A 24537-nucleotide genomic window follows, 5' to 3' on the forward strand; every position below is an offset into this window, starting at 1 on the left:
TACAGTTCCCAGAATTATTTGGGGGAAGCCATGACTGTAAATTCATATGGTGCTGTTTTAAATGCACAGTCCAGATGGGGCCAGGTGTGTGCAACAGCTGTAGTTATGGGAGGAAAGGGTGGTTGTCTTCATATGTTGCAGAGCTGAGCTGTGGTATGTAAACCTAGTTGAGCCAGGGGTGTCTGAAATTAAACCCAGTCAAGGACAGTGTGCAGCTGGAAGTGGAAGGTGATGATCACCTCACACATGTGGTGGATTCAGTTGTTGGTCTTTTTCACCCACACTACAGGGCACTAAATTGACCCTTTTATTTATTTATTATTGAATTAATATCTTGCCTTTCTTCCAAGGAGCTCAGCCTGGCACAAATGGCTCTTCCCCTCTCCTTGCTCTTCTTACAACAGCCCTGTGAAACAGATTAGGCTGAGAGGTGGTGATCGGCCCGAGGTAACTCAGTAAGCTTCCTGGCTCATGGGGGGTAGGATTTGAACCCAGTTTTCTGGGTCCTAGTATGATGTTCTAATCACTGCACCACATAGAAATGCAGGCAGCTGCCTTATATTGAGATCACTGGCCCACGGAGCTGAGTGATGCCTTCACCTGGGATAGGTGGACTTCAAACATATAGGATCTACTCCCCATTTCCCAATACTTCCCTGAAGTCCACCAGCAAGATCTATGTGTAAAACAGTGAGAAGACTTGTATCTCAGCCTAGAACTGACCTTGTAGTTCTTTTACACACACACACACACACACACACACACACACACACACACACACCATTTCTTGTTTTCCCTTCAGGTTTCTTTGTGTCAGAAGCCTAATTTGGAGTTGCTGCTATTGCTAAACACCTGAGGATCAGAAATCCTTGGTGGTCTTCTGCAAATGTGAAAGTTTATTCATAGTCAGGGAAGAGGAGGCAACAGTTCAGATTTTTGGCCCCTATGGCAAAATTTGTCACTCTGGTACTTTAGTCACATCATCTCTTCCACTTGCCTAACTCCCTCCCCCTTTTTTTGCACTAGGTTGCATCGGTTAAGTCCCCCCCCCCCCCTCACACTGGGCTACTGACCATTTGAGAAAGAAACTTCCCCCTTAGACAATTCGGAGAATATATGCCTTTCACATTATGTCATTTAGACAAACTTAACAACCAGCACACACAGAAGCAAGGAGGAGTTGTGAATATGATTAGACGTCTGCTTTACCCCTCTGGAAAGAACCTAGACCAACCAGATTTAAACAAGAAATGTTTTTGTCAACTATTAAACTGCTAATTTGGTTTCTCCCTACCCACTCCTGCACAGAAGAATATTCTTTCGTTTGGCTTAGGTTGCACCACTTGGCTATTTACTAACCTGGCACACGTACAGGGTCATTAAAAGCTTTTCCTCCTTCCAGGAAACCTGCCATTGGGCTGAGTTCCAAAGGAAGTACTGAATTCCACACATTGCCATAAATGTCTTTTGCACTTCACAGCGCTCGACATTTCCTCCACTAGGAATTCACCAGCAAAACCTTATAGGAAAAAGAATGTATATCGGCAAATATTTTTGTTTTCTCTCTGGGGATAAATGTTGAATCCTGAATGTTTCAAAATACAGGTTTGACAAATAAAGCTGTGCCAACTTTCTTCCCTTCCTTTGGCACGTGAATAAGGAGGAAGCTAAAATAAGTTGGGTAATTCCATGAAAATCTCAACCTGCAGACTCCTTTTTTCATTTTCATATATAGTAAACGTTCTCTATATCATTTTAAAGATAATTTCCCAAAGTTTTGCTATCTGGCGACAGTTCTTCAAAATGGCATTTTACACATGAGTGAAACAACCAGAAGCATGACGTGTAAAATGACTCAGAATTTCCCTATTTTCTTTTTCTTTTTCTAAAGTTCAGTAAAAGACCTCTGACTTGTGTTGGTACGCTTTATGGGACTGATGTAGCAAGTATGCCAGAGGCACCATGATTTTATTTATGGTGAAGGGCTAGATATAAACCTCCAGAATAAATAGATAAAGTACACATGTTCAGATTTATGGAAAGCTTTAACAATACATAGGAGCTTCATTTGTTGCCAGGCTCCTAAGGGAGAGAGAAGCAGGGGGAAGAGGATTAAGTACTGATTACTTCTATGCTGCAGTTGATGAACTGATCCCATCTGGAGACATGACACATAGTTAGGCACATGAGCTACAAAGTCCCTGGTTCATCTCTCCACTCAGCTGAATAATACTAGGTACTTTAGACAAGACACTTTTCTGATGGCTACTGGGATGCTAGCCTACACAACAGGGTTTCAGCAATATAATATGCACAAAGGAACAGGTTTGAGTTCCCTAAACCCTACAATATAAATGCTACTTATTTATTAAATCGCACCCTACCCTTCCTCATAATGGAGCCCAGGGTGGCAGATAAGTGATAATGCCATAAAAAACCTGAAAAACAGCACATCTGAAGGCTGGGAAAGATATCAACTTAAAAAGCTTTTTGAAAGAGGAAGGTCTTCAGTAGGCGCTAAAAATACAACAGAAACTGTGTGTGACTAATATTCAAGGGTAGGTCTAAAAGGTAGGTCTAAACAGATGTCCTGATATGATGGTATCTGCAGGAGTCCCTCACCTACAGAGCACAGTAATTAATTGAGGGTGTATGGGGTGAGGTGATCTTTCAGGTATCTGGTAATGTATACTAACAAGGGAGTAAAAGGAATCCAGTCACCTATGCAGCTTAAAAGTAACTGTAAGAAAAATTGAAATATGGAAAACAACAAGCTGCTTGTCGGACACTGTATTTGGTCCCGGTGATATGTGCTATGTGATCACAATTGGACAAAAGGGAGCTGCAAGGACTGGGTTGGAAGCTACTTCACACAAACATTTTGCCACATGGTGCAGTCCTACACTGAGTGATAACGCTACTACACTCAAAGTTGGGTGAAGGAGTGGCATGCTTTATGAAATTTGCATTTTCCTAATGTTCCTCTATATGCATTTATTTCGTATGGAATCCATTTTAAATGCTGGTGTTTGGCACATTATTCCAGAAATGAACTGCAAGAATATTCCTTGTAAAATTACAAGGAACACAACAGTACTTTAAAAATGCAAGCATTCCTAGTTTATATTACTTTCAATGCATCAAAAATATTTAGAATTTTAAGTATCTTTTACAGAGTGTGCCCTGGTTATTCCAGAACTATACCTCACCATTTACCCATAACAAACTGTGGTTCTAAAGAAGCTAGGCCGAGAGAGACCAAAAAGCGCATTATTTAAAAAAATTCTTTCTGGTCCCTACAGAAGAATCTTAAGCCTGGATTGTGTGTGCACAAGACTCTGTTTTCTTGATTGCAACTGATGTTTAAGCTTGTCTTGTTTACATTTTGCATTGACTGGACTCTGAAATAATGGTCACCAACTCTACTGTAAATCTTTAGAATGTAGAAGTAAGTAGCAGCCCAGCTTTCACATCCTGTACCACTCTATTTATTGTAGAGAAACGAATACACATAAATACAGATTCATCTTTATTTCATTTTGACTATTTGCTATTATTGCTTCAGCATGAGTAATCACACAGAGCAATAACATTTTCAATTAAGTAACATAATAGGATTTCTTAGTAATGCAAATTTGCAGAAAGTAGAAGACCTAATCAAACAAAAGCATACAAAAAATATCGAGCACATCTAAAAAATGTTAATAGTGAAGGTATCAAGGTAGGCAGTCAGCAGCAGGCAAGCTCTATTAAACAAGACATGAGAGAAATTCACAGAGTTGGCCTGTTGTGTTAATGAAGGGTCCAAGTTCAGCGCTTACAAAATCTAATTTGCCTTGACTCCTCAGTGGGAAACCACTCTCAAAATGTATCACTGCATATAATAATTGCTGTTTTAAACAAATCCTACCAGTAATTACATAACCTGATATTCCACTTGTTTTTGATGCAACAGCAACAAAATCTTTTAAAGTTTCAAAGGATTTGCCCTGTTAATTGTTGTTGCTTAGTTGTGTCCGACTCTTCGTGACTTCATGGACCAGAGCATGCAGACACTCCTGTTTTCCACTGCCTCCTGCAGTTTGGTCAAACTCATGCTGGTAGCTTCGAGAACACTGTCCAACCATCTCGTCCTCTGTCGTCCCCATCTCCTTGTGCCCTCAATCTTTCCCAACATCAGGGTCTTTTCCAGGGAGTCTTCTCTTCTCATGAGGTGGCCAAAGTATTGGAGCCTCAGCTTCACGATCTGTCCTTCCAGTGAGCACTCAGGGCTGATTTCCTTCAGAATGGAGAGGTTTGATCTTCTTGCAGCCCATGGGACTCTCAAGAGTCTCCTCCAGCACCGTAATTCAAAAGCATCAATTCTTCGGCGATCAGCCTTCTTTAAGGTCCAGCTCTCACTTCCATACATCACTTCTGGGAAAACCATAGCTTTAACTATACGGACCTTTGTTGGCAAGGTGATGTCTCTGCTTTTTAAGATGCTGTCTAGGTTTGCCATTGTTTTTCTCCCAAGAAGCATGCGTCTTTTAATTTCGTGACTGCTGTCACCATCTGCAGTGATCATGGAGCCCAAGAAAGTAAAACCTCTCACTGTCTCCATTTCTTCCCCTTCTATTTGCCAGGAGGTGATGGGCCCCTGTTAATAGTTCATCATGATTCACTTGTTGGGTCCCCCCCCCCACCCCTTTGGAGCTTGATCATTCATACACGATTCCATTCATACAATGGGCTTGTCAGTATCTTCCTTTGTGTAACTGTAGAAACATTCACTAATGGTTATGGGCTACCATGCTGCAGTGACTGTATATCTGCCACTCAGCTCAAGTGAAGCACTTATTTTTTATCCTCTCCTTTCAAGGCAACTAATCATCAGCCTGTATCGAACCATTTCTTAGAACTGCATACCTGGCTGAACAATAGACTTGTGAATGACAACCCACACAAAACTCACTAGCTTGTTCTGAACTAAGTGATCATTTGAAGAAAGCCTGAAGAGATTGTTGCACATCAATACAAAGCCATGGCTCGATTTTCTGGAGGGCACCAGAGTTGGAGAAAAAATTAACTTGTGGAAGGCATGTTTATGTTTCTGAAGCAAGTGGTTATAAGCTCAGTTTGAGACTCACTGGAAAAATAACACTAATGGATTTTTTTAATTTAAAAAATCCCAGAAACTTAACATGCATTCTTTCAAAGAGATATCAAAAGATGCAAGTGCTTACTACTTCTTTCGGGTCTTTGTACAATTCTAGTCCTCTTCTGAATTCCGCTTTCATGAAGAGCCTTGAACCAATCTCGCAATCTGTTTGCAACCTCTCTGAACTCCAGGTCACTGCACACTGAAAAACAAAATGAAAAGCTTTGTAATTTTCCCGGGCTGCATATAAATTCAATCTTTCATGTTGTTGTAAACAAATGAAAACTAACAGATAACAATTTCCCTATGAGTTATTTTCTCTTTCAATATTATTTACAATCCTCGGTATTTTAAAGATGCAATTTACATAGTGCTTTTGAAAAATGTATAATGTATTGTTCTTCATAAGTAAACTATTCTCAATTTCCCTACTGGTAGGAATACCTGTGACTCTCTCTCCCTATGTTGTGGTATATCCTGTGTTCTATTGTAGAATAAGAGTTCTTATTATTATTCTTCAGTAAGCATGTGGGACATTTTTCTGGATGTGTATCTGCACTTTAGAAATAATGTGAAGAAATGGGACAAATTTCTACTCAAAATCTATTGGAACCTTCAGTCTACTGGAAGAAATTTGCAACTGGCTTGTAATTTAAAAATTCAAACATTCTTGGAAAGGTTTCACACATCTCTGGCTCTGGTTAGTGCCTTGATAGGAATTCATCTAGGAAGTCTTTGCATACTACCTTGAGACCATGATAAAAGGAAGTCAAGTCTAATGAACAAATAAATACATTCATTATCTGAAGTCTAGTATCTGAACACCCTTGATAGTTGACAATATTCAAGAGGTGATCAACAACAGTGTGTATATCACAATGGTTCTCAGCTTTTCCACATGACCCCTTTCCCACATGAACTGGCAAGTTAACTGATGCCTGCAACCTTGTGCACTTTCTGCTAGCTGTACCCAAACCACTCACTCTCATCTATGCCTTCTAGCAGATCCCAGCTACCAAGGACAGCGGTTTAGTTTGGCTTGAGTTGTTGGGAGCATATACAGGCCTGCTGCATTTCTCCAAGAAACTCAAACCCATCAAGAGCTCATTGAGTGTGCAGCCAATCCAGGCCCTAACAAGAGAAATGGGGATAGGCTTGGGTTAGGAAGAGTAGCTGTGCTACTTTCCACCAATTCCATGGCACCCCATTGCTTGTTTGGGGTGCCAGTTTGGCTGGAAGAGCAGCTGAGTCTTGGGTCCAAACTGAAATGTGAGAAACAGTGTTGAAATGTCCAGAGCAGTAGGTTACAGATTGGTGGCTGGGCAGCAGCCTATGCAACTGGTACAGCTCGAGGATAGGAGGTATGAATGTCTGGAGTCCTGGCACTCAAAGGGAGCTACAGCATTGCACATAAGAGATTACAATCTGCTCCCCGTGGCGTAAGTACACCAATGCAGATTGCTAACCCCCATGATAGCAGTTCAATTAAGCTCCTGGGTTGTACTGCTGCCAGAACGCCAGATCAAGGTTGCAGTGTTACCAAGGATTTAATCTAACCAGCTAACTAATTTTTTGGGCATAAATCATACCATTTATCTATCTCTCTAAAATGAAATCTTTTTTTTCCATGAAGGCGTGCTGCTACTATTATACACGACATATTGGCCTGCATTGATTTAAAATAGGTCAAGATGAGGTAATTCAGACTATTATTTCACCCAATAGGTTGGCAGATGAATCTTTAATGACAAAAGACAGACAGTAAAGGTTGTGGAAGGTTAGACAGTAATCAAAAAAATGCATATTAAATCAGATGAATCCACTCAGGAACCTGCCAAGAAGTGCTTTTCCCTTTGTCTAATACTACTACAGGCGCTCTTGCTCTTACAATCAATTCTAGCAGCCATTAAAAGAATTAGTATGGATAAATGAAGTCTCTAGCTCAAAGGTTATTTTGTTCTATCATCTTAAAGTGCTAGAAGCTGACTGGGTTTACAAAAATCAGCATATTTAACTATGGATAAATGAATGAATTTAAAGTCCCCTTTCATACATGCTTCATAAATAACTTTCATAATATATAAATGCAAAGAGGAACCAAGTGCTGAATTTGTTTTCACATAAAGTAAATGCTACAATTTGTGGAGTTGGCATTTGAATATAATTTACTGATTGGAAGTAGAGTTTCTGGAAATGCTAATCAGCATATTTTCCTTCACCGCTTTAATTTTCAGTGCAGAAGCTAATTGTATCCTTTGATACAATTGAATCAAAAGAGCAGGAATGAAAAATGTATTAAGATTTTATGCTAAAATATGCATCTAACAACACACAAAAAGGGGTTGTCTGAGCCGGAATCTGGGCAAACCTGCTCCTAATTAAGTGGTAATTGTATTTGCGCTCTACACTGCACCATTTCTGATAGACAATAGCAAATGGCAAGGGGATAACATTACAAAATTTTCTCCAGTAAATGACATTTAAGTTGGAAGACTAACAAATCGTTTTTAAGCTGAAAATGGTCTTGGTGACTGTGGTCCACAGAAAAGGCAAGAACGAATTAACAAAGAACCTGTAAATGATTTCAGAACTTGAACCATTGAACACATAACCTATTTATGTATTGTCTACTGTGTAGAATGTAAACTGAAATGTACACCTTATAACATACAAATGCAATCATCCTTCATTACTAATTAACTAATTTTAATTTCACAATTTCAAACTCTTTTGCGTTCATCTTTAATCAATCTAGTAGCCAAATGCTTTTAAATTATTCCTTTAGCATAACCTACTGTTTTCCGGATCTGAAGCCACAATAGGGATAATTCTTCCTCCAGCGGTGCCCAAACCTTTTTCAAAGAGGGCCAGATTTGATCAAGTGAACATGTGTGAGGGCCGACCAAGGTTGTTGAGCTTTTTTTTAGGATTTGACCCCAATAAATAAACTGCCACAGGGGCTGGGCAAAACTGGCCAAGGGGCTGGATTAGGCTCCCGAAACAGACTTTGGACATGCCTGCTTTAAATAATTTCTGTCAGTTGCTCCCAATGTTATTTTGTGCCCATGATAAGCCTCAAGCTAGTCCTGTATGTTTACAGTTTGTTTTTAATCCTCTGTTTCTGTTCCTATACTAGTCAGTAACATCTCTCTAGTGTTAAACAGTACACTCTACTCGATTCATCTTTTCATTATGGCCAATGACCAGTATCTCTTCTCAACCTTCTTGCTACCCTCAGAGTCCTAACTATCCACCCACTCCCCTGTTCTTTGAAATAATTCTAAACAGGGCCATAAGAAGGAGGAGAATAGGGGAATGAGATGGTTTTTAAGCAATGTCAGAAACTCAGCTACATAAGCTAGGCACCAAATGGCTCCTTAAACTAAAGTTACAGTCGCCAAAACAGAATGTCTAGTTGCCATTTTGGAGCAAGGCAGTCTTATTTTTCAAATGATGGACTGGCTGTGATTGATTATCAGTTAAACATCTGGCTAGTTCAGATGACAACCTTGAGCTAGGTTAAGGTCTAAAACATGGGTATGCAAACTAAGGCCCGAAGGCCAGATCTGGCCCAATCGCCTTCTAAATTCGGCCCACGGACAGTCTGGGAATCAGCGTGTTTTTACATGAGTGGAATGTGTCCTTTTATTTAAAATGCATCTCTGGGTTATTTGTGGGGCATAGGAATCCATTCACCCCCCCCCCAATATAGTGTGCCCCCTCCCCCTGTGTTTAGTATACAGTTAGAGAATACCTGAAGAGAGTTAGGGGATTTCATTGATTTGGTTGCTCCCTAAAGTTGGGGGGGGGGGGGCGGAGAGCAGAGGAATCACTGACAGCAGAAACAGCAGGTGGCAGCTTTAGTAGGTCTGCCCCCCCCCCACAGTAAGTATTGGGATAGAACTATAGAACAGACCTCACTACTCCTGTCTCTGCCCCTGAAGGCCAGGTACATGCAATCCAATAGTTTCAGAGTGATAGGAAAAATGAAGTGGGATAATTATGCCAGAAAACTATTATATCCAATTGAAAATAAGTGGGATGGTCATTGGTCTGTCTGAAACTAACTGGGATGGCATTCAACTCCCCTTAAACATTGTTTCCAAGAATATTCTCTTTCCCTTCTTTCAAGTGCCCCACTCTATCTGATTATTTTCAGATAAAGTTCTGTCCCTCTCTACTATGGAGCAGAATGTTTTCATACAATGAACTTGATTGGCACATGGCAGCTATATTTTATTAGAACAATTTTGGATGGGAGGTTAAGTCTAAAATAAGGCAATCAATTTCTTAATTTCATTTGTGGCCTGATCTTTTATTAAGAGATAAAACATTTGTCAATAGAAGTACATCTAATACTACATTTTTATAAACAGTATGCATTTTCTAGCCATCTGCTAACCTTTAAAAAAGTCTGATTTTAGGAATGCACCTTAAAATTTACAAATAAATGCAGTTTGATTTCTTCGTTGCTTAACTAAGCAAATGGGTTTTATACTCCAGTTATTCCATGTTATGAGATAATTAATATAAATACTGCTGATATATCAGGGAACTACAGCTGCTTATTCCTACTGCTTGAAATTAATGTTCCATAGAGGCATTCTGTCCATGATTAATGTATCATAAAATTTAAAATGATTTCAATTAAATTATATATTCATAAGAGAGATCTAGTCTTATTGTCTCCATACAATTGTCAAGGCAGCCCTCATTCAGCCATCAAGGCCAAAGAAGATTGTCAAGATTTACAACATGAGGAACTGATGAACTAAGAAAGAAATGAGCCACTCCTTCACCAAGTATAGTTCCCTGCTTTACTTGCTTCTTTCATACACTGGCTTGAGTTTGTGTGAAATCTATTTCTAGAACTTCAACCCACATTTGACAGCAAGTTAGGTCTACTTTGTATGATTCCACTCTGTCACACAGTGCTGTAATGTGTGCCAAGTGGGTGAGCAATTATGCAAAAGTGCTTGCAGTTCATAAAAAGTGGCTGAATAATATAGAGAGGTCCTGAGGGAAAGAATCAGCCTGAGCTGCAGTGCAAAGTTCTGATAGGTGTGGACCCCAAATGTTTTGCACACACTGCCAACACTTTAAAAGGCATTCAGACATCAATTCCTTTCTTCATTTATCCCTGCCTCATCTTGCCATCTTAAGCACATCACTTCACCCAGCAAACCAAACTGATACTAAATTGATATCCTCATCAAGGAGGCTGGAATCAGACTCTTAGTCTGCAAGATAAAGCTAGTCTGCAAAATAAAGCTACACATTTTGGTAATTCCTCTCATAGTGACAGATAGTTTCTTCAGCAAATGATGCATTTTATAAGCTAATTTCATTTTCCCCAATGCTCCACTACTTACTGCTTTTAACATATCTCTCTGTGACAAAACACATACTTAAGACAAAAAAGGCAACCCCGTTTGTGTGCACACACACCTTCATGAAGCCAAATTCCTTAGCCTCGGGTATTGCCTTTTGCCTGGGTTTTACTTGCAGCTTTGTCCACACCATACAGCCTGATTCTACACACGTTTTCTCAGGTCTCACTGGTATCAAGGGGATTTATGCTTAAGTGTAAATAAGACGGAAACTTTAGTTATACTCGGATTTAAGACTATGTCTTCACACTGGAGTACTACTGCTTCAAGACCTACTCATTCATAAGCATCAGTTTCTCTGGAATGTCTGGATATCAGAATTCAGCAGGTCCATGTTTTCTTAAGCTGCACTGCATTATGGGATTTATAGTACTTATAGCAAACACATCACAAAGCATTATGGGATTTGTCAGGCTTTCAAATCTGGCTCACAAGGGAACAAAGGGAGCCAAGCCACAACAACTCTCCAAAGTAGTAAAAGTCAACCACCTCGTGCTATTGTAATAGGGGTGTGTGTGTGTGTGTGTGTGTGTGTGTGTGTGTTAAACTGGACTAAATGTGCTTTTGGGAAATATATTCTATATTTGTGTGACTTTTCTGCAGAACAGGGAGACTGCTGAAGTGTTGCCCTGGCCAGGTCTGTTAAGTATCTACTTTGTTATGTAAGCTGGGGCCGATGTCCTGCCACAGAAACTAAACAAATGGTGATTCTTCTGGATAAAGATGTTGCCATCAATATGTCTATGTATGGAAGAGAACAAAAGACTGGCAGTCCTGAAACTGAGTCAGCAAGAAATAAGAGGCCTGGGTTACTTTCTGTGATAAATCCAGTGCTAGAGCATTGTGGGTCCCCTAGAAGCCTAAATGTGAAGCAGAAGCTCTTGGGGGTGTTGTGAACGTCCATCTCATGCTTAGATTGTATACAGAGAATTTATGTAATGTAAGGTTTTATATCTTCCACAGAAAGAAACCTAAGGTACATGTAGGATCCCTAAAACTTATCAGTACTCAGGGATTCGTAATGGATGGTAACACTATTTTCTAATGGCATTAATACCAGCAACCATTGCATAGACCGTGCCATTAATGTTTCCTCAAGAATTGTTAATTATAGTTTCATCCAAAACTGTATTCTGAATGCAGCTATTAATAATCATAAGATTGACAGTAAAACCATTATACTGCTTACATATTTGAAAACAAATTATTGGCTTCCCTGTTAAAACGTTTTTATATCAAGCCGTTTTAGTGTCACATTGACGAATAATTTTTCCATGGAAAACACACACACATGGACAATGAGCTGCTAGGCAGTAATCTATTCAGCCATAAATTTGCTTGTTATTCATAAAGTATGAAAGATATTTGAACTAACTGGATGTGTTGATTATCAGCTCCATTGCCTTTAGCTGAAAGGAACTGTCAAATGTCATCAACCGTGAGCCTCTTTTCCCATTGCATCTTAGACTAGCAACATCTATTTCCTCTAATAACTGCATCACTACTCTGTACTACTTACAAGATTCATGAAACTGAGACTGATTAAACTGTCAATGATGACATCAGCACTTTGTCAGGAAAAGTCTGAAAATAATCTGTCAGGAGCTGATGCCTGAAGAAATACATGTTTCAACTTTTTTCTGTAATATCCAAGTGTATTTTGATAATGCTGCTAAAGATATCCTCGATTTTTTTCATAATGTAGTGTTTTGCATTCTAATATGATAAAAATCATTTCTTGTTGCCTGTTATGCTAGCTTGTAAGTAATGCAGCAGCTATCATGCAAATAACTCCATACATTTTTGATGTACTGTGGCACAATGCCAATTGCATACAACTTTCATCTCCTTTATGAAAATAGTATGTAGAAAATCTCTAAAAAGCAAACCCACTACTATAGCAATGTTGCATCAACACCACTGCACAATTTTCTCGTGCCTTGACCCCTTGACAAGTTAAAGGGATTTAGTCTCAGAAATGGATAAACAGTACTTTAAATTTGACTCCAATGATAAGAATGCATAGACACAGAGGCAAGCACAGAGGGAAGCAAACATGTAGGTAGTGAATAAGGAACTATAAGAGTCTCATACACCTTGTCTATGAGTTCGACTGTACCACTAACTGCCATGGACATCTTAGTAATCATACACTGCTTGTACAGTTATACAGGAGGCACAATGAAACACAAAACCCATGCACCATCCTATGGTTACTTAAAAAGAAAAAGAAAAAGATGACTTATTAAGATTGAAAGTCCTGCTCCCTCACCCTGACCAACACTTCTGGTTTGGGAAACGAAGCTAGCAAGGTAAGCTGCAGTTGAAACAAAGAAACAAAAAAGAATACCACTTAAAATACCACTTAAAAGGTAAAGGTAAAGGTACCCCTGCCTGTACGGGCCAGTCGTGTCCGACTCTAGGGTTGTGCACTCATCTCACTTAAGAGGCCGGGAGCCAGCGCTATCCGAAGACACTTCCGGGTCACGTGGCCAGCGTGACGAAGCTGCTCTGGCGAGCCAGCACCAGCGCAGCACACGGAAACGCCGTTTACCTTCCCGCTATAAAGCGGTACCTATTTATCTACTTGCACTTAGAGGTGCTTTCGAACTGCTAGGTGGGCAGGAGCTGGGACCGAAAGACGGGAGCTCACCCTGCCGCGGGGATTTGAACCGCCGACCATACGATCGGCAAGTCCTAGGCACTGAGGTTTTACCCACAGCGCCACCCGCGTCCCTTACTTAAAAGGTACTTCCAAATAAATTGGTACTTTGCTGGGATTATTTTGAAATGGGGACCATTATTGGGATGTAAAAGTCCACCAAACGTTTGCATAATCTTCAGCTTCCGCTTCTTCCCTCAGCACATATAGGTATAGTTTTTCCATAAGCACAATATGTACTGCTGTGAAGACAGTTCTCCTTTATTTAATAGCAGTTTCTCATTATGAACAAGGGAAACTTATGTTTTAAGGCTCCCTCCAAACCAGGTAGTGAAAAGTCACGTGCGCAAGGGAAGAATGGAGCATGAGGGCACGTCACTTGTTCCTGGTTTGAGAAACCATGCCTTATTGGACAAAGGTCAATATCCAACTGTGTCATTGGAACAGACTTCTGTGAATCAGGACTTCCCTTGCCTGATAAAAGTCTGCTCCATGTGAATGGGTGCTCTTCCAGGGGAGATTCAGGGGACATTCCATCTCACCAGTGCATTCCACTGCAAAACAGTGGCTATCACCCAGAGAACATATTTAAAGTGAAACATAACCTGATATAACCAGGAAGCTGTTTAACATCTGAATTCTCACTCAGTATTTTTAAGTATTTGTCTCTCTGGCTAGTTTATAGAACATTTAGTGTTATAAACACTGTCTTATGTTTGACAAAATGTTCAGTGAACCCTGACATGACTCTGGTAGTGAACAGGTAGGTTCATCACCAGCTGGCTGTGTATTCATGTGTAATCTTTAGCTCTGAGGCCAATTCTCATCCACCAGATAGCCTCTCACTACAAACTTCCAATCCTCAAAAAATGTATTTCTGAGTTTACTTGGAAAATATATATCAGCCAGCAAAGAATATTGTATTCTCAGTAGCCCATTTGCCTTTGATCCTAGTGATTATCCTGATACACATTATTCTTTTTAACTTGTGGCAGCCATAGTACAGTGGACTCATGCTGTAAGAGATGATAGGGTGATGGAAAGAGGCATTTACACCATGCATTGCCTTTAGGTTAGCCAGGGAATAGCACAAATGTCACAGCAATGACAGTCTTCCAGAATACTATGTGGTGAGTAAGATCATCCAGTATATTTAAGTGCCAGTCTAACCAGTCTAAGTACTGGTTGCTTATTACATTCTCCCCATCCCCGGATGCTTAGCACCCTAAACTGTATCATTGAATTAATTCTATCAATGTACAGGATTACTTGTATTAAAATAAAAGTTGTGTTGTTGTCTCCTCTCCTTCAGAGCAAAGGCTACTTGGGTTGTGAGATAGTTTGTAAATGAGAAGGAGCCAAACAAACGTATGGATTCAGACAACTATATCTGCTGTTCAGTAGAAAACTTTTCAAAGGCAGAAATGTTATTGAAAAATCTGTCCTCTGCACTGCTCTTTTGAAGCTTTCTCATGTTGTATGTTTCCAGTGTTTTAACTGCTTCAAAAGAAAAGAATACAGAAAAATTATTCTGTTTCCTTTTTTGTTTCCAAGCTTTGTAAATTCAGCCTGGGCTTTGTTAAGAGGTGCATGCAGTTTCCCCATTTTTATTTGAAGAAAGGCTGCTTTTAGGAATAAAGTGACTGAGCAAAACAGAATGAATTGTGACCTCTGGGATATCCTTTAAATACATTCCTCCTGAATTCTATAAGGATAACTACTAGGAATGATCAACACCTCCAACGGATAAGATAGGTGAAAATAATGAAATTTCCTGACAAACATAACAGGCACATAAACCTGCTTAAAAGCTTTCATCTGCCCCTAAATCCAGATAAGGGCTAATCCTGCTACAAAGGCAAAAGTATAAAAAGTCTCTAGCGTAATCTCAGAGAAGAACAAACTATTTTGGAAAAAGTTGTTATTTGGTTTTATGGCTGTAGCCTTGGCTTAGTATCAAAGTTAAACCTGACATTACTAGCAAAACAATTTTAAAAAATGAGGATTAACTGAACTATTAGGTTCTAGCTCTAAAGAGTCTTATAGGACAGAACTCCTGCTCAGTATTCCAGCCAGCCAGCCAGCCATGCCCTTAATCCAGGATACTCCAATCCATTTTCCTCCCTCCTCCAGTTTGGGATTTCAGATATTCAGCCAGGCAGCCATACTTGTAAACAGGATATGCAATCCCTCTCTCCCTCCCTCCCTCCCTCCCTCCCTCTACAGCAGTCAGTCAGTATTTCATGCCCTCTGAGCATGCTCAGCCCATATCCAGCTTGTCTGCCTCCATTCAAGAACAATTTTGTATACTCCTGCAAATCTTAGGGTTTCCTCAAGACTGTGTATGACTGCTGTCATTTTGGCTACATAATGATCTATGTTTGGAGAAAGAGCTTGCTACAAGTATATAGGATCTGAGACATTGACAGTGAAATATAGCAGTGGTTTGCCATAAAATTTAACACCGAAATCCAAAACCACAGAACCATATCTATTTAATCTCCACAGACCTACACTGACATCTATTTAAAGCAGCCGACCCCATCACTGCTGATTCTGACAAGGTGAGCAGGGGGTAGGCGGCTCCTGGGTTCAGGAAAGAGTGTTTCTGCTGCTCTGGGTGGGATTTTATGGATATGTCTTTTGGGGGTTCCTCTTGATACTGCCCTGGCACACGAGGTCCAGGAGGTGTCAGTGGCTTCAAGTGCCCTTTACCAGCTTCAAATGGGTTGCCAGCTGTGGTGATACCTTGGTAGTGATGGCTTAGGTATGGTGATCCCTGTACTGGTAGCTTTTTAGTTTGACTACATCTTCCAGTTGAGTTACAACTGGTCTGGACTTCAAAAAATGACCTGTAACCTCAAATTAGTAGAGAACTTAGCTGCTAGAATTTTGATGGGCACATCCAAAGTTGTTCATATCACACATATTTCAAAAGATCTACACGGGTTGTCTATTCACTTCCAAACCTAATTTGAACTTTAAACTGGATTTAAAAATCCAAAAAGTCTTGGGATCTGAATATTTTATGGAGCATATTACACCAGGTTTTCATGTCTTCAGTTCTTCTGCAGACACCCTGCAGACATGTGCTATGTTTTGTAAATATACATGTTTCTACAGGGAAGAAAGCCTTTTCTGCAGTGGCCTTGACTTTGAAATACTGATGAAGTATACAGACATTGCAAGCTTTTAGGGATCAGTGAAGTTTTTCATATTTGCCCAGGAATGTTATCATTTTAGATTATTTTGCTTTGTTTCAGTTTGCTCTTTAGTTGCTTGGGTTTTAATTTGTCTTTGTTTGGTATCTTGTTATGTTAATTTGTTGGCTTTATGTTGTATTTATATGTTGCAAATTAGTTTTTATTCCAACTTTTCTACACTGTCTGGCATATTTTGAAGAAGTGTGGTTTAACAAATATTTTAACTCAAGTTACCATTTACAGAGCTTTCAAACCACTTCAAGATCTTTCATCAGTATGCATCAGTCAATATATGGAAACAACAATAATAAACACAATAAAACCAATTACACCATTTGCAGTTAAAGCAAACAGTTTTAATATTCTATAATTTATTTAAGATTCCAGTTATATGAAATACTGCACCTCAAAAAAATTAACAGAGCTAGCTAAGTATATCATGGGACCAGAAAGGTTGGAAGAATTTCTCTGTGAGCAAAGGCTACATTGTTTGGGGCATTTGAGTTTAGAGAGAAAAAAAGACATGCAAGAAGGTACCATGACAGAGGTTTATATAATTATGTGTGGTTATTTATAGAAAAAATGAATAGACTTTTGTTGTTGTTCCTTTCTCATAATCTTAGAACTCAGGGTCATCTGCGTAAGCAAAATGCTGAAAAACTCAGGACATACATACAAAAGAAAATACTTCTTCACATAGGACATAGTAAAACAATGGGATCACGACCACAGCATGTGGTGGTGGACACAAACAAGATAGTTTTAAAAGAGAAGAAGAAGAAGAGTTTGGATTTGATATCCCGCTTTATCACTACCCTAGGGAGTCTCAAAGCGGCTAACATTCTCCTTTCCCTTCCTCCCCAACAACAAACACTCTGTGAGGTGAGTGGGGCTGAGAGACTTAAAAGAAGTGTGACTAGCCCAAGGTTACCCAGCAGCTGCATGTGGAGGAGCGGAGACACGAACCCGGTCCCCCAGATTACGAGTCTATTGCTCTTAACCACTATACCACACTGGCTCTCATAAGAGGATCATAAAAATTCATGGATCATACGGAATTAGAAAAAACAAAACATGACGCCATTACAGCTTTCAATGTATAGCAATCTTGGGCATGAATGGGAAACAACATTTGTATACAGATGTACTGTAATAATAAAACTATTATTGCATAATCAATTTAATTTTATATATCATATTACATTTCTTCGATTTAAAACAATAATGATTTAAATTTTAAAAATAGGTATTGCTAAAATGATTGTCCCAGTATCTTAATAAAATTATATGTTTGATGTAAGAATCACAAAGCCAATAAAAGTGCTAATTAAAACAATAGCACTCTCCATTACAGAATTATCATGCAGAAAATGAGATACAAGGTAGTTAAGCTACTAAGAAATAAGAAATTGTTAATTACTACTATAGTCCAGAATCTGATTATCAAGATCATAAAACATAGAAGTGGGATGCTGTGAAAAGCTATAATTTAAAAATAGAGTAATGGAATGAATACATTAGAAGCCACCAGTCCTGAACAAAAGCTCATGTGCAGTTTGCATCAGTACAAAGTCACAGTGCCAAACACCTTTTGTCCCCGATATTAAAAATTAAGTACAATATAAAAATAAAAACCTGCAGACTACTTGAAAACAGGAAAATGTAACTAGCCCAAAGTGCGCACTGATCCCTCTTGCTCTCTTGGCTTCAGGGATAGCCGCATGAAGCCTTTTCAGGGCAAAGGGAGGAATGCTCCCCCTGCCCTGAAGAGGGTTGGCACGGCTATCCCAGAAGCCAAAACAGAAGAAGTATCACTGCTTTGCTGCACAGCCATCCCTCTTGCTGTTCTGACTTCGCTTCGCTGGAGAGGCGCTGCGCAGCTTTCCCTCTCTGCCCAGCGCCCCTTCAGCGAAGCGGGAGGAGAAATAGAAGGGCCCCCGTTTCTCCTCCCGCTTCACTGAAGGGGTGCTGCACAGAGAAGGAGAGCTGCACAGAGCTCCTTCAGCGAAGCGGGAGGAGAAACAGAGCCCCTTCCATTTCTCCTCCCACTTTGCTGGAGAGGCGCTGTGCAGAGAGGGGGAGAATTTTTTCTCTCTTGTTCTCCTCCTCTAAAACTAGGTGTGTCTTATGGTCGGGTGCGTCTTGTAGAGCGAAGAATACGGTAGCTGCCCTGACAAGACTGTTTATTTGTGAGAAAATAAACAGGGAGGAATGCAGCTCATTTCAGGATAAAGTTTTTTTTAATTCTCTTTCTTTTTAGCAAATTATCAGCTATTTATCTCTAACCATTTCTTTACAAATGACAAGAAGACTGCAGTTAATTGTAAAGGTTAATGTGGCATAAGGCTGTGGAACAGGTTGGACACATTTTCAGAAGTAATTCTACTATAATTAGAGCTGTCACATTTATTGAGCAAAGCTGAACAGCCAGCAGAGACAAGGTTTGCATCATCCTTCACGTTTCTTTTTCTCTCAGATATTCTGAAAAAGAAAGAAACTAGAAAAAGCAGCAGTTTAGAAAAAGGATATAACATCTTAGCAAAGCAAACGCATTGCTAAACATACATCTTACAGTTCCGATCCCTTTGCAAAACTGTTTAAAAACTACTGTGAAGTGAGCAACAAATACTGTAATCAATGAACAGAAATTCTGCCTTTGCTTGAACATTGGTTTTCTGTTTTAGGTATATAGTAGCAGAATGCTTCATTTAAAAGGTTTTTGTTTTAAAAAGGAACTGTCAATCTAGAAAAGCACAACTTATATGGAATTGCACACATAAATATAATTGCTCCCTCGCTCCTTATAAAGCAACATTACAATTTCTGTACTTAGGAAATTAGGAAAATATTAGGATATTAGGAAAAAAACAGTGACTAACAGCTATACAGCAAAACATCTTTTCAACCAATAAGGAGCATGCATTCTCCACCCCCACCCCACTTCAATAAACCAAAGCCTAGAAAATGGGAGAGAATTTCAGTACACTAAACATGCACAAGCTGAAGGTGATGGTGCCTGCCAGGTTCTAAAAACTCTTAATGAAACATTGGCCCGATCCCAGATGTGATCCAGGATTGGATCCCGGTCGGGCAATGCCTGGGTAAGCTGGATCAGAGGGGTGTGTTTGTGTGTCACAGTCCTAACTATTACACAATAGCCCAGGTATGTTTCTTTTACATTGTATATATAAAAGAAGGAATTTCCATGCAATTTAAGGAACAAATATATCTGCATAAATATGAGTGTTAACAACATAAATTAGACAAAATAGGAAGTAAAATCTTCAATGAATACAGTCAGTGTCGTACACATAAATGGTTAAGATGGTGATTAAGATACCACTTTGGATAATAAAATTAAACTACAAACTGGGGGACTGACGTTACAAGCTCCAGCATGTATATTGGTTTGTATTTTTCAGACTGCACTGCTGACCTACTCAACATAGGTTTCAGCCAGAGGTCGACAAATTTTGTCTGAGCTTGAAAGCCAACAATTATTTCTTCTAGTCATTTTGAGTATAATAAAAATGTTCCCTTTCCAGTGAGGAAGTACAGCCTACTCTGCCACATAGAAATAGGCACTTACAGAACAGATGGCATCAGTCCCTATACTCATCACTGCATATCCCCAACTTTCTAGCCTTCAATGTTACCCATACTTTCCTAGCAAGAATTCTATGTTCCAGAATATTCACACTTGCAGGATGTACATGAAATGAGCTACAAATTAGAGCAAAACCCAAAATGGTGGTACAGTTGTACCTTGGTTGCAGAGCACCTTGGAACTTGTACATTTCAGCTCCCAAATGATCGAAAACTGGAAGGGAGTGTTCTGGTTTTTGAATGATTTACAGAAGCCAAACATCCGGCGTGGCTTCTGATTGGCTGCAGGAGCTTCCTACAGCCAATCAGAAGCCACGCTTTGGTTTCCAAACGTTTTGGAAGTCAAACAAACTTCCAGAATGGATTCTGTTCAACTTCCAAGGTACAACTGTATATAGAGTGCAGCTAGTTATCTATTGCATGCCCTGAACCCCCGCTGGGATAGCCTGAATATACAAGCACAAATTGAGTTACTACAAAATATTGTTAAACTGTACCCTCCAAAATGGCTATGGTGCAGGCCGAAGAAGAAGAAGAAGAAGAAGAAGAAGAAGAAGAAGAAGAAGAAGAAGAAGAAGAAGAATTCATATTGTATGGGTGATTAGCATGGAGGCTGATAGATAAGTGAAATGTCCAAACCCAGTCACAAAGCGCATGATAGAAATCTTTTGTTTCAATTGCAATTTTTAAAGGAATAATAATAATCTCTGGGCAGCTCCCAACAGAATATTAAAAACATCAAACATTAAAACATCAAATATTAAAAACTTCCGTAAATAGGGCTGTCTTCAGATGTCTTCTAAAAGTCAGATAGTTGTTTATTTCCTTGACATCTGAAGGAATATCAAAGTGTGCTGAAATTCTTTAAAAAGCTCTATTTTAGAGCCAGTTGACAATGAAGCTCAGCTCTACAGTTCATGTAAGTAATTGTGCAGAGAATTGTCTACAAGTACTGTCTCCCAGAGCATTATTTCCCCAATCCTCAAAGTATGGCTAATTAGTAGAACAAACATCATCAGAAGCCTCAATCACAGATCTCCTATATCAAATCTGAATACAAAACCCCTGGAGTGTTCAGGGTTTGGTCTTTATAAACATGTCCAGTTTTATGTCAAACCCAGTGTTAGCAGAAAGGTATGCAAAATCATTAAAGAAACAGCGGTGTACTATCATGTATTTTTTGTAAACTACCTTAAAACAAAGAGTCACAATGCTTTTCCACATGCATGGGTATAAGTGAAGAAATCATCATTGACAGACCTAATATAAGTGCCAGTACTTACCCCTTCTATTATTTCTGCCTTCACTTGTGGATTTATCTGAAGGGCAAGGGCAATGTCCTTCGCATTTCACTGAGATCTGTTTTCCTAAGACGCAGGCTTGATATTCTAGTTTGCACTGCAATAGAGAGAGAATGACAATCTTCAGTGTAAGCATCATTTACATTTTTTGTAAATTCTAGTCCATTAAGTATTTTGAAAGAGATTAGGGTTACCCGTTTTGTCACTTTCTATTTGTGATTACAAAGGACTACAAAAGCCACCCATCCTGAAATGTTGTAGGATCACACTCTGAATGGATAGCGTTGATAAGTGCTGTAATTCATTAAAAGCCATGATGTAGAAAAATAGGACATCTTTACAAAAGCAGGTGTGCAGAACCTGTGACCCTCTATGTTGCTGAACCTCAACTCTCATCATCCCTATTTGGCAACGTTGACTGGGGCTGATGAGATTTGGGAGTCTAGCAATATCTGGAAGACCACAGATTCCCCATCTCGGTGCTAAAAAATATGTGCCTTTGACTAAAGAGGACTCCGCAGCCTTAGTAACTAATTTTTTTTACAAAACAAAGAATGGCTGATGCCACACTGGACTGTGCGTATGAACCCTGTTTGTATTTGCATTGGCATATTTCTTGCCACTCTTCAGCTGACTTGATTGTTGTCTACTATGACCCCATAGTATGCATTTAAATAGTTCTTTCCAACACCCACAAGTGCCACACATGCGTAATCTCAATTATTCCAACAATAACCCTGTAAGGTAAATCAGCAATAGCCTATACAGTGGTGCCTCGCAAGACTTGCGAGGTTTTTTTCGTCTTGCGGTTTTTTTCGTCTTGCGAAGCACGGTGTCGGGAAAGTTTTGGAAAAGCTTCAAAAATCACCAAAGTCTTCAAAAACCTCAAAAAAGGCTACCACACCACATGCTATGAGTTGCTCCTCGAAGTCAAGTCGCAACTGTATTAACGGTGTTAAGAAAAAGGAAACAAACTTGCAAGACGTTTCCGTCTTGTGAAGCAAGCCCATAGGGAAAATCGTCTTGCGAAGCAACTCAAAAAACCAAAAACCCTTTCGTCTTGCGAGTTTTTTGTCTTGCGAGGCATTCGTCTTGCGAGGTACCACTGTACCTCTGGGGTTGGGGGCTCAGAAGATGTAGTTTGCCTAAGGTCACTGAATAGGTTCATGGCAGAGCTAAGAATTAAATCTGAAACTGTTAGTTCACAGCTTACTTTCTTAGCTACAAGAAAGGGGAAAGTTGAGGAAGCAAGGTGGTCAGAAAGCATTCTTATCCTGCCATTCGGCATTAGTGTGTTCTAAACTGTGATGCATTTGAGAACTCTTTCATTTCCAGGCTAATGTTAACAGTTAAAAGCATATTGTATATGTTAAGTATATTGGAGAATATCTAATTGTGAATGTTTGTGAGCAGAACAGATTTGTGCAACAAGGCTTCTCCTCCTTTCCTTTGCAATCCCCTATATATCCCCCCAAATCTGCTTTAAATGGTTGGGAGATGTCAGGGAACTGGGGGCAGAGAAGGGGGAAACGATGGGGAAATACAGAGATAAGCCTCCGATCGTAAGTAGTTGCACCTCATCAGAGGGGGAGGATGATGAAGGGTTGTCAGGAAGCAATGAATCAGGGAGAAGGGAGCAACTTCCGGGGCTTAGCTCTTCACGTAACAGAGGAAGGAAAAGGGGAGGGCTCTGGAAGTGGTTATGCTGGAGAAAACGAAAGGAACAGGCAGTCTCTGCAACTGATACCGAAAGAGCCGGACGTGCGCTGAGAGCTCTGTGTGTAAATAGGAGAATGGACCTAATAAAACCTGTAAAACTGGCTGGAAGCCTGGACTCTTATCTCTTCTAGCACCCACCAATCATCCTTGACAGGAGATGATCCAGAAAATATTTTAGTGAGCATGCAGTACTACATGGAGAGTAGAGGAATGAGAAATCTGCTTGGAAATGTTAAATTTTTATTTTTAAGGGTTTTTTTTAAAGATTATTTTAGATTTAGGGGGAAATGTATAGCATTTTTTTTTATCTGCTCTCTATATTGCAGTCGATTCAGGTTGTTTAATTTATCTTATGGAATATAGTGATAAAATTTATGTTACTTTCTTCCTCCTCACTCTACATGTTTTTTTAAATAAATAATTTGTTTAAAATGTCTTCTGGTACCATAAGAGATGCATTGTAATTTGACTTTTTGATGCATTCTCTTTTCTTAAACAACATCCACTGATTGCATTGCTAATTCATCAAGTTCAATTTACTCAATTATCCAAGGTTGAAATATTTATAAAGTTATAAGTGAACTAAAATATCACATAAAGGGCATGCTCATTAGTATTTAATTGTGAGGAAAATGCAAAACAACACACATAATCAGACACACTACTTTTTGCTGCTTTGAAAAAGAAAAGGTTAGCAAATTGTTTTACTTGGGTTAAAAACTAAAATAGAGTCATGTATGTACTCTTTTACTTTCCACACTGCAATATTTCACTCTAGAGTTATTTTATTAAACACTGATATGATTAATCCACTCACAAATGGTATAGATGCAATTACAGTGAAATACCTTTCATGTCTTCTTGGAAGAAAGCTTAAAGGTTCAAGTGGACTTTTTCCCAAGAAAATGTGCACAGGAGTGCAGCCATTGGAAATGTGCACAAAAAATTGGTTTAGCCCTTTGTCAATGGATTATACAGCCACTAAAACAAATATGCTATGGGTAGAGGTAGACTCAAAATCTACCACTACCCATAGACTCAAACTCTCTAAACTACAAAGTTTCAGTGGCCACTTGAAGAATTCCCATTAAAACCAGTGGAGACATATGTAGGCTTCAGAATGGGTAATTCATTCCCTTACACACACACACACACACACACACACACACACACACACATGCACACACACGCGCACACACACACACACACACACACACACATTTAGGTTTCATAAGTCCTAACTTTGGGGTGTGACAAAAGCATGATAGATGACTGACTGGGTATGCATTACCTAACAAAACAGGTTGATGATGCAGAATTGCTGATTGAACCAATTTCACAATTATCTCTGATTTACGAATATTTGTTAAGCAAGGCTTCATGCTTAATATCGCCTGCAGAAGATGCAGCATTTCCCATACATTTTTAGCATTCATATGACACCTGTGTGTGATATGATTAGAAATGCATACTTCTATTGGGTTAGGTAAAGGGTAAAGGGATCCCTGACTGTTAG

The 24537-nt window shown here is 39.4% G+C and overlaps 1 protein-coding gene across 2 annotated transcripts in view; it reads right to left on the reverse strand.

Moving 5' to 3' along the window:
* SPOCK3 (SPARC (osteonectin), cwcv and kazal like domains proteoglycan 3) overlaps window positions 1-24537 on the reverse strand; it is a 110268-nt gene that overhangs the window by 9731 nt on the left and 76000 nt on the right. For both annotated transcript variants that reach the window (XM_028745306.2, XM_077934151.1), the window contains 2 exons: window positions 21285-21399; window positions 5226-5342 (listed from right to left, as the gene is read on the reverse strand). In XM_028745306.2, coding sequence (XP_028601139.2) covers window positions 5226-5342; window positions 21285-21399 — 232 coding nt within the window. The remainder of the gene's footprint in view (window positions 1-5225; window positions 5343-21284; window positions 21400-24537) is intronic.

This window comes from Podarcis muralis, chromosome 9 (genome assembly GCF_964188315.1).
Source record: "Podarcis muralis chromosome 9, rPodMur119.hap1.1, whole genome shotgun sequence".
NCBI classification, from domain to species: domain Eukaryota; kingdom Metazoa; phylum Chordata; class Lepidosauria; order Squamata; family Lacertidae; genus Podarcis; species Podarcis muralis.